We start from the raw sequence: 10,630 nt of genomic DNA, 5'->3' as shown, positions 1-10,630 counted from the left end.
ATAAGAGAAGCCATGTTGGATCAGGCCAGTGACCCATCCAGTCCAACACTCTGTGTCACATAAGAACATAAGAGAAGCCATGTTGGATCAGGCCAGTGGCCCATCCAGTCCAACACTCTGTGTCACATAAGAACATAAGAGAAGCCATGTTGGATCAGGCCAAAGGCCCCTCCAGTCTAACACTCTGTGTCACATAAGAACATAAAAGAAGCCATGTTGGATCAGGCCAGTGGCCCATCCAGTCCAACACTCTGTGTCACATAAGAACATAGGAGAAGCCATGTTGGATCAGGCCAGTGGCCCATCCAGTCCAACACTCTGTGTCACATAAGAACATAAGAGGAGCCATGTTGGATCAGGCCAATGGCCCCTCCAGTCTAACACTCTGTGCCACATAAGAGAAGCCATGTTGGATCAGGCCAATGGTCCATCCAGTCCAACACTCTGTGTCACATAAGAACATAAGAGTGGCCATGTTGGGTCAGGCCAATGGCCCATCCAGTCCAGCACTCTGTGTCACACAATGGCCAATATATGTACATGTGCACACACATATATACACACACTGTGGCTATACACAAACTGATGGACCTCTGCTCCATATTTTTATCCAATCCCCTCTTAAAGCTGGCTATGCTTATTGCCGCCACCACCTCCTGTGGCAGTGAATTCCACACGTTAATCACCCTTTGGGTGAAGAAGGACTTCTTTTTATCCGTTTTAACCGGACTGCTCAGCAATTTCATTGAATGCCCATGAGTTCTTGTATTGTGAGAAAGGGAGAAAAGGACTTCTTTCTCTACTTTCTCCATCCCATGCATCATCTTGCAAACCTCTATCATGTCACCCCGCAGTCGACGTTTCTCCAAGCTAAAGAGCCCCAAGCGTTTTAACCTTTCTTTATAGGGAACGTGTTCCAAACCTTTAATCGTTCTAGTTGCCCTTTTCTGCACTTTTTCCAATGCTTTAATATCCTTTATTGAGTTCCTAACTCAACACTTGAAACACCACATCACACTGTCTCTCTGGTCTTCTAAGACAATTTGAGACCGCTTCTGGGGGACACAGAAGCTGTGCGAGAGCTCTAGAAGGTACCCCTCATTTCTCCGCTGGATCTGTTAAGTATATTTAGCAGGAATTGGGCAAAAATTAAAACGCAGAGCAGGCAGAATGTCTCTCCCCCCCGCCCCCACCTCACTCCAACCACAAAGCAATCTCAAAGAACTCACTAAGTTCCAGGTCTACACGAGCTGCATCTAGCCGCTTCAGAAGGCTCTCCTCCGTTTCTGTCTGCCTGTCTCGTAGCCTTTTTTCCTAAACCCCACAAGGAAAAAAAAGAAACAGGAAAAAAAAATTACAAATTGCTTCATTCTCCGCTTAGTTGGGGAAAATTTCCAAATGTTCCAATGCTTCATCTTCTAAAGGCTCATCCTCGGGGCAGGGTCTTCTATGGCGTGCAAGACACGCAGATGTGATTATTACAGATCATGAGAGTGTGTTTCAACACATTTCAGTGCAACTCCAATAACTCTATGGCGGGGGTGTCAAACATGCAATCCGGGGGCCGAATGAGGCCCCCAGAGGGCTCCTATCAGGCCCCCGAGCAACTGGCTGTCATCTGCTTCCTAATCCCTCTCTCTTGCTCCCTTCTGCATCACAGCTGACTTTCCGAGGCTTGCTCAATCGCACAGGAGCTACAGAGCAAAATCTCTATTTTCTCCATTGGCTGAGGCTCCTCCCTTGGGGAGGAAGGGCGGGAGGTACAGCTTGCTTTGCCAGGTTCTTGGAATTGCACAGCAGAGCTCTTGAGCCAAGCCTCTCTTCCTTCTACTGGCTGAGGCTCCTCTCACATCCCCTGGGGAAGGAAGGAAAGAGCCGGAACTTCCTTTGCCCAGTTTTAAGCATATTTTAACTAGTAAACGGTTCAGGAGATTGTTGCTCTGTTTGTTACCATTACAAATAAATACTATTTTAAAAAAGTAAATTCTGTTTGTAATAATTGTTTGGCTGCACTATTCTTTTCATGTGCTAGTTGTGGTCGTTCCATGCCGAGTAAAATTGTCCACAGTCGTATTTTATGTTCCTAAAGTCATATATGAACATGTGAAGCTGTCTTATACTGAATCAGACCCTTGGTCCATCAAAGTCAGTCTTGTCTTCTCAGACTGGCAGCGGCTCTCCAGGATCTTAAGCTGAGGTTTTTATTTATTTATTTATTTATATTTTGATTTATATCTCGCCTTTCCCATCGAGGTGGCTCAGGGTGGCTTACAACATATAAAACTTACATAGGTTTGGCTTAAAAACAATTACATGGCAACAGTTAAAACAATAAATTAATAAAACATAGGGCATAACAACCAGCGGTCTGTCAGTATGCACTCTAGCTCCGTCCAAAAATTCTCAGTGTCAATTAGTTATAGGCCAGCCGGAAGAGGACTGTCTTGCAGGCCCTGCGGAACTGCCCTAGGTCCCGCAGGGCCCTCACCTCTTCCGGCAGCTGGTTCCACCAGTAAGGCACCGTCACCGAGAAGGCCCGATCCCTGGTGGATTTCAGTCGGGCCTCCTTTGGCCCGGGGATTACTAACAGGTTTTGCGAACTCGATCTCAGTACTCTCTGGGGAACATGTGGGGAGAGCCGGTCCCTAAGGTAGGCAGGTCCTAGGCCATATAGGGCTTTAAAGGTAATGACCAGCACCTCGTACCGGACTCGGAATATTATTGGCAGCCAGTGCAGATCCCGAATCCTCGGCCGAATGTGCTCCCATCTTGGGAGCCCTAATAACAGCCGGGCAGCGGCATTTTCACACCTATTTGCCTGGACCCTTTTTTGGAGATGCCGGGGATTGAACCTGGGACCTTCTGCTTCCCAAGCAGATGCTCTACTGCTGAGCCACCATCCCTCCCCAATCACAGAATAATAATAATATATTTTATTTATATCCCACCCTCCCTGCCGAAGCACACTCAGGGCGGCTCACAACATGTAAAACTTGCAATTTACAATATAAAACACTTTCCAAAGCAATATATGCAATATACTAAATAAAACCATACAATTACAATATTAAAAACATAAAATTACAATAAGAATTAACATTTTCAGCGCTATACTCTAGATGTTCCCCTCGGTAGTTTGTGATGGCCGAACATAGTGGATCAATCCACATTTAAGTGAAGGCCATTTGAAGAAGGTTAGTCTTGCAGGCCCTGCGGAATTGATCAAGACTCCGCAGGGCCCGCACTTCATCGGGTAGTTGGTTCCACCAGTGTGGAGCTGCGACCGAAAAGGCCCTTTCACGTGTACTTTTCAATTTGGCTTCCTTCAGCCCAGGGATTGTCAGCCGATTTTGTATACCTGATCTCAGTACTCTCTGGGGCACATATGGGGAGAGACGGTCCCTAAGGTAGGCAGGTCCTCGGCCATATAGGGCCTTAAAGGTAATAACCAGCACTTTGTAACGAATCCGGTATACAACGGGCAGCCAGTGCAGCTCACGGAGCCCCGGATGTATGTGCTCCCACTTCGGGAGCCCTAATAACAGCCTAGCCACCACATTCCGCACCAGCTGCAGCTTCCAGGCTCGGCACAAGGCAGCCCCATGTAGAGGGCATTACAGTAATCCAGTCCCGAGGTGACCGTAGCGTGGATCACTGTTGCCAAGTTGTGACGCTCCAGGAAAGGGGCCAACTGCCTCGCCCGCCTAAGATGGAAAAAAGCGGATTTGGCAGCGGCTGCTATCTGGGCCTCCATTGACAAGGAAGGCTCCAGTAGAACCCCCAAGCTCTTGACCATGTGCGCCACTTTCAATGGCGCACCGTCAAAAACTGGACGTAGGATTTCCCTTCCTAGACGCAGGCAAAGGACCTCTGTCTTCGCTGGATTCAGCTTCAACCTACTCAGCCTCAGCCAATCTGCCACGGCTTGCAATGCTAGGTCCAGATTTTTCGGGACGCAGTCAGGCCGACCGTCCATTAGTCGATAGAGCTGGGGATCATCCGCATATTGATGACACCCAAGCCCATATTGAAAGAATGACTTTCAATCTGGGAAAAAAAGAAAGAAGTGCTAATGTATCATTTCCCCCCCCAATTTTTCCAAAAAATTCCAGTTTTTTTCCCGGGGGGGGGGGGGGGGCGGGAACCTGGAAAGAACACGGGTTTTTCCCGAGCTTCAAAATTTCTGGAAATTTTACATCTCTAGGTGAGACAATTCCTCTCACCTTCCTTCTCCTTCTTGCCTTCTCAAAGCCTAAATTGTCTTGTGTGTTTTACTGTTATGTACTGGAACTGGAGTTTGGCCTCAGGGCCACCAGAGACCTGGAAGAGCTGGAGACCCTAAAACAAGACCCACCTGGATTCAGGAAGGAGGCCCATCAGGGATCGTTAGGCCAGCTATTAACCTAGAGTTGGATGTAATGGGATTATGGGAATGGGATTCAGGAAGGAGGCCCATCAGGGATCGTTAGGCCAGCTATTAACCTAGAGTTGTGTGTAGTGGGATGATGGGAATGGGATTCAGGAAGGAGGCCCATCAGGGATCGTTAGGCCAGCTATTAACCTAGAGTTGTGTGCAATGGGATGATGGGAATGGGATTCAGGAAGGAGGCCCATCAGGGATCGTTAGGCCAGCTATTAACCTAGAGTTGTGTGCAATGGGATGATGGGAATGGGATTCAGGAAGGAGGCCCATCAGGGATCGTTAGGCCAGCTATTAACCTAGAGTTGTGTGCAATGGGATGATGGGAATGGGATTCAGGAAGGAGGCCCATCAGGGATCGTTAGGCCAGCTATTAACCTAGAGTTGTGTGTAGTGGGATGATGGGAATGGGATTCAGGAAGGAGGCCAATCAGGGATCGTTAGGCTAGCTATTAACCTAGAGTTGGGTGTAATGGGATGATGGGAATGGGATTCAGGAAGGAGGCCAATCAGGGATCGTTAGGCTAGCTATTAACCTAGAGTTGGGTGTAATGGGATGATGGGAATGGGATTCAGGAAGGAGGCCCATCAGGGATCGTTAGGCCAGCTATTAACCTAGAGTTGGGTGTAATGGGATGATGGGAATGGGATTCAGGAAGGAGGCCCATCAGGGATCGTTAGGCCAGCTATTAACCTAGAGTTGTGTGTAGTGGGATGATGGGAAGGGGATTCAGGAAGGAGGCCCATCAGGGATCGTTAGGCCAGCTATTAACCTAGAGTTGGGTGTAATGGGATGATGGGAATAGGATTCAGGAAGGAGGCCCATCAGGGATCGTTAGGCCAGCTATTAACCTAGAGTTGTGTGTAATGGGATGATGGGAATGGGATTCAGGAAGGAGGCCCATCAGGGATCGTTAGGCCAGCTATTAACCTAGAGTTGTGTGCAATGGGATGATGGGAATGGGATTCAGGAAGGAGGCCCATCAGGGATCGTTAGGCCAGCTATTAACCTAGAGTTGTGTGCAATGGGATGATGGGAATGGGATTCAGGAAGGAGGCCCATCAGGGATCGTTAGGCCAGCTATTAACCTAGAGTTGTGTGTAATGGGATGATGGGAATGGGATTCAGGAAGGAGGCCCATCAGGGATCGTTAGGCCAGCTATTAACCTAGAGTTGTGTGTAATGGGATGATGGGAATGGGATTCAGGAAGGAGGCCCATCAGGGATCGTTAGGCCAGCTATTAACCTAGAGTTGGGTGTAATGGGATGATGGGAATGGGATTCAGGAAGGAGGCCCATCAGGGATCGTTAGGCCAGCTATTAACCTAGAGTTGTGTGTAGTGGGATGATGGGAAGGGGATTCAGGAAGGAGGCCCATCAGGGATCGTTAGGCCAGCTATTAACCTAGAGTTGGGTGTAATGGGATGATGGGAATGGGATTCAGGAAGGAGGCCCATCAGGGATCGTTAGGCCAGCTATTAACCTAGAGTTGTGTGTAGTGGGATGATGGGAAGGGGATTCAGGAAGGAGGCCCATCAGGGATCGTTAGGCCAGCTATTAACCTAGAGTTGGGTGTAATGGGATGATGGGAATAGGATTCAGGAAGGAGGCCCATCAGGGATCGTTAGGCCAGCTATTAACCTAGAGTTGTGTGTAATGGGATGATGGGAATGGGATTCAGGAAGGAGGCCCATCAGGGATCGTTAGGCCAGCTATTAACCTAGAGTTGTGTGCAATGGGATGATGGGAATGGGATTCAGGAAGGAGGCCCATCAGGGATCGTTAGGCCAGCTATTAACCTAGAGTTGTGTGCAATGGGATGATGGGAATGGGATTCAGGAAGGAGGCCCATCAGGGATCGTTAGGCCAGCTATTAACCTAGAGTTGTGTGTAATGGGATGATGGGAATGGGATTCAGGAAGGAGGCCCATCAGGGATCGTTAGGCCAGCTATTAACCTAGAGTTGTGTGTAATGGGATGATGGGAATGGGATTCAGGAAGGAGGCCCATCAGGGATCGTTAGGCCAGCTATTAACCTAGAGTTGGGTGTAATGGGATGATGGGAATGGGATTCAGGAAGGAGGCCCATCAGGGATCGTTAGGCCAGCTATTAACCTAGAGTTGTGTGTAGTGGGATGATGGGAAGGGGATTCAGGAAGGAGGCCCATCAGGGATCGTTAGGCCAGCTATTAACCTAGAGTTGGGTGTAATGGGATGATGGGAATAGGATTCAGGAAGGAGGCCCATCAGGGATCGTTAGGCCAGCTATTAACCTAGAGTTGTGTGTAATGGGATGATGGGAATGGAATTCAGGAAGGAGGCCCATCAGGGATCGTTAGGCCAGCTATTAACCTAGAGTTGTGTGTAGTGGGATGATGGGAATGGGATTCAGGAAGGAGGCCCATCAGGGATCGTTAGGCCAGCTACTAACCTAGAGTTGGGTGTAATGGGATGATGGGAATGGGATTCAGGAAGGAGGCCCATCAGGGATCGTTAGGCCAGCTATTAACCTAGAGTTGTGTGTAGTGGGATGATGGGAATGGGATTCAGGAAGGAGGCCCATCAGGGATTGTTAGGCCAGCTATTAACCTAGAGTTGTGTGTAGTGGGATGATGGGAATGGGATTCAGGAAGGAGGCCAATCAGGGATCGTTAGGCTAGCTATTAACCTAGAGTTGTGTGTAATGGGATGATGGGAAGGGGATTCAGGAAGGAGGCCCATCAGGGATCGTTAGGCCAGCTATTAACCTAGAGTTGGGTGTAATGGGATGATGGGAATGGAATTCAGGAAGGAGGCCCATCAGGGATCGTTAGGCCAGCTATTAACCTAGAGTTGTGTGTAGTGGGATGATGGGAATGGGATTCAGGAATGAGGCCCATCAGGGATCATTAGGCTAGCTATTAACCTAGAGTTGTGTGTAATGGGATGATGGGAAGGGGATTCAGGAAGGAGGCCCATCAGGGATCGTTAGGCCAGCTATTAACCTAGAGTTGTGTGTGTGTGTAATGGGATGATGGGAATGGGTTTTTGGGTGGGGAGGTTTGCATGCATATAAGCAGGGCCGTTGGTCCTGCCAGACAGTTCTGTTCCTATCTCACTATGCTGCATCACTGAATAAAGAGCTGAACTCACTATCTCTTGGGCATCCTCATGCTTTGAACCCAGTGCATTTTATTTACCTAGCTCGCTGCATTGAAGTACAGCCCTGCCGAACCGCATCCCGCACTCACCAAGGTTTCGATGGACGGCGGCTGGATGGAAACGTAGATGGGGTTGAGGTCCGTCTTCTTCATGCTCTTCACGCCCTGCATGTCGATGTCCAAGATGCAGATCTGGTTCTGGGCCTGGACGGCCTGGACAGCGGCTTTGCTGAGAGGGAAGCGAAAGCGAGAGAAGGGGGTGAGCGCTCTCGGGAGGGAGACGGCAGCTTGGGAGAGGGTCAGCTGCGTGCAGGAGGACTGAGGACTAGCAAACCGAGTCTGTTGATATGCTGCGGACACCCCTCAAAGGGCTGGGGCAGTGATGCTCTGGATTAGTGGAGAACGGGAGGCAACAGTGGGAGGGCTTCTGGAGTTCTGGCCCTGCTGGTGGACTTCCAGATGACACCTGGATTTTGGCCCCTCTGTGTAAAACACAGGGTTGGAATGGATGGGTCACTGGCTTGATCCAACATGGCTTCTCTTATGTTCTTATGTCTGGGGCGGTGATGGGGTGTATTCTTGGTACTTCGGGAGCAACAGTGGGAGGGCTTCTGGGTCCCACTGGTGGACCTCCTGATGGAGTTTTTTGGCCACTGTGTGACACAGAGTGTTGGACTGGATGGGCCATTGGCCTGATCCAACATGGCTTCTCTGATGTTCTTAGTTCTGGGGCAGTAATGCTCTGTATTCTTGGTGCTTGGGGGGGCACAGTGGGAGGGCTTCTAGTGTCCTGGCCCCACTGGTGGACCTCCTGATGGCACTTGGGGGTTTTTTGGCCACTGTGTGACACAGAGTGTTGGACTGGATGAGCCAATGGCCTGATCCAACATGGCTTCTCTTACGTTCTCTTTCTTTTTTGTGCTGGAGGGGGGCAAGAGCGTGAGGGCTTCTGGAGTTCTGGCCCCACTGGTGGACCTCCTGATGGCACTTGGGGTTTTTTGGCCACTGTGTGACACAGAATGTTGGACTGGATGGCTCATTGGCCTGACCTAACACGGCTTCTCTTATGTTTTCTGCCTCTAAAGACAGGGCGGGGTTGCCGCCAGCTGGCCCATTTGGGGAAGGCGGAATAGAATTGTGGAATGAATGAATGAATAAATGAATCAATCAATCAATCAATCAGCATGCAAAATCATCAGGAATGTGCGTGGGGTATTGCTCCAGGTTTAAAGGAGATTCAAAGGATTCAGGTCAAATATGCACTTTCTTTCCTTTTAATTTTTTTTTTTTAAGGTATGCACAACCACGAATGACATCCCATCAGGAGGCACCACCCAGACTCAAACAGTGGCGCCCTCTTGGAAACATTGTGTCTCTGTTTCAGAGATCCTTGGCAGGAGCTTGGGCTGCCAACCTCCAGGTCGGGGCTGGAGATCCGGAATCACAGCTGATCTCCCGACGACGTAAAATCATTATTCATTTACTTGAAATGTTTAGTCCGCTTCTCCTGGAGAAAGTGGCTGCTTTGGAAGGTGGACGGCATGGCAGGGTCCATCTCCCCCCTAAACCCTACCCACTAGGGTTGCCAATCCCCAGGTGGGGGAAGGAGATCCCCCAGTTTGGAAGCCCTCTCTCCGCCTAAGGTCATCAGAAAGCAGGGGGTGGGGAGGGAAGAAGAAGAAGATATTGGATTTTTATCCCGCCCTCCACTCCGAAGAGTCTCAGAGCGGCTCACAATCTCCTTTCCCTTCCTCCCCCACAAAAGACACCCTGTGAGGTAGATGAAGATATTGGATTTATATCCCGCCCTCCACTCCGAAGAGTCTCAGAGGAGCTCACAATCTCCTTTCCCTTCCTCCCCCACAACAGACACCCTGTGAGGTAGATGAAGATATTGGATTTATATCCCGCCCTCCACTCCGAAGAGTCTCAGAGGAGCTCACAATCTCCTTTCCCTTCCTCCCCCACAACAGACACCCTGTGAGGTAGATGAAGATATTGGATTTATATCCCGCCTTCCACTCTGAAGAGTCTCAGAGCGGCTCACAATCTCCTTTACCTTCCTCCCCCACAACAGACACCCTGTGAGGTAGATGAAGATATTGGATTTATATCCCGCCCTCCACTCCGAAGAGTCTCAGAGCAGCTCACAATCTCCTTTACCTTCCTCCCCCACAACAGACACCCTGTGAGGTGGGTGGGGCTGAGAGGGCTCTCCCAGCAGCTGCCCTTTCAAGGACAACCTCTGCCAGAGCTATGGCTGACCCAAGGCCATGCTAGCAGGTACAAGTGGAGGAGTGGGGAATCAAACCCGGTTCTCCCAGATAAGAGTCCGCACACTTAACCACTACACCAAACTGGCTCTTAACCACTACACCAAACTGGAAATGTCTGCTGGGCACTCCATTCTTCCCTATGGAGACCGACTCCCACAGGGTATAATGGAGAATGGATCTGCAGGTATCTGGAGCTCTGAGGGGGCTGTTTTTTGAGACAGAGGCACCAAATTTGCAGCATAGCATCCGATGCCTCTCCTCAAAACGCCCTCCAAGTTTCAAAAGGATTGGAGCAGGGGGTCCAATTCTATGAGACCCTTCATTATTTCCAATGGAGGGAAGGCATTTAAAAGGTGTGCGGTCCCTTTAAATGCGATGGCCAGAGCTCCCTTTGGAGTCCAGTTATGCTTGTCACACCCTTGCTCCTGGCTCCGCCCCCAAAGTCCCCAGATATTTCTTGAATTGGTCTTGGCAACCCTACCACCCACCCAAGGCTTCTCCCTCATTTAAACGGCAGGTTTTTATGCTGGACGAAAAGCAATGCAAGATCAAATTGGCCATTAAAGGGAGCAAAACACAAACAGAACAACAACACTCCCCCAGCCTCGCAACAGGAACACAAAAGTGATGGAAATAAAAATGCAACAAGTGTGCGCACGCATCACAACCTTTATTGGCGTAACAGCCCCAAGTTGTGTGTGTGAGGGAGGAGAAAGAAAACCTTTTCAGAATCCAGGTGTAAAGAATGCTAGCATGGGAGTTCTTGCGGGGATTCCTTCTTTTTTAAAAAAGT

At 49.5% G+C, this 10,630-nt stretch overlaps 1 protein-coding gene across 2 annotated transcripts in view; it reads right to left on the bottom strand.

Moving 5' to 3' along the window:
* Positions 1-10,630, bottom strand: part of GUK1 (guanylate kinase 1) — a 42,024-nt gene that overhangs the window by 4,924 nt on the left and 26,470 nt on the right. For both annotated transcript variants that reach the window (XM_060247926.1, XM_060247927.1), the window contains exons 5-6: positions 7,652-7,790; positions 1,230-1,314 (exon numbers count right to left, since the gene is read on the bottom strand). In XM_060247926.1, coding sequence (XP_060103909.1) covers positions 1,230-1,314; positions 7,652-7,790 — 224 coding nt within the window. The remainder of the gene's footprint in view (positions 1-1,229; positions 1,315-7,651; positions 7,791-10,630) is intronic.

Source organism: Heteronotia binoei, chromosome 10, assembly GCF_032191835.1.
Source record: "Heteronotia binoei isolate CCM8104 ecotype False Entrance Well chromosome 10, APGP_CSIRO_Hbin_v1, whole genome shotgun sequence".
NCBI classification, from domain to species: domain Eukaryota; kingdom Metazoa; phylum Chordata; class Lepidosauria; order Squamata; family Gekkonidae; genus Heteronotia; species Heteronotia binoei.
This window is presented reverse-complemented; position numbering and strand designations above follow the sequence as displayed.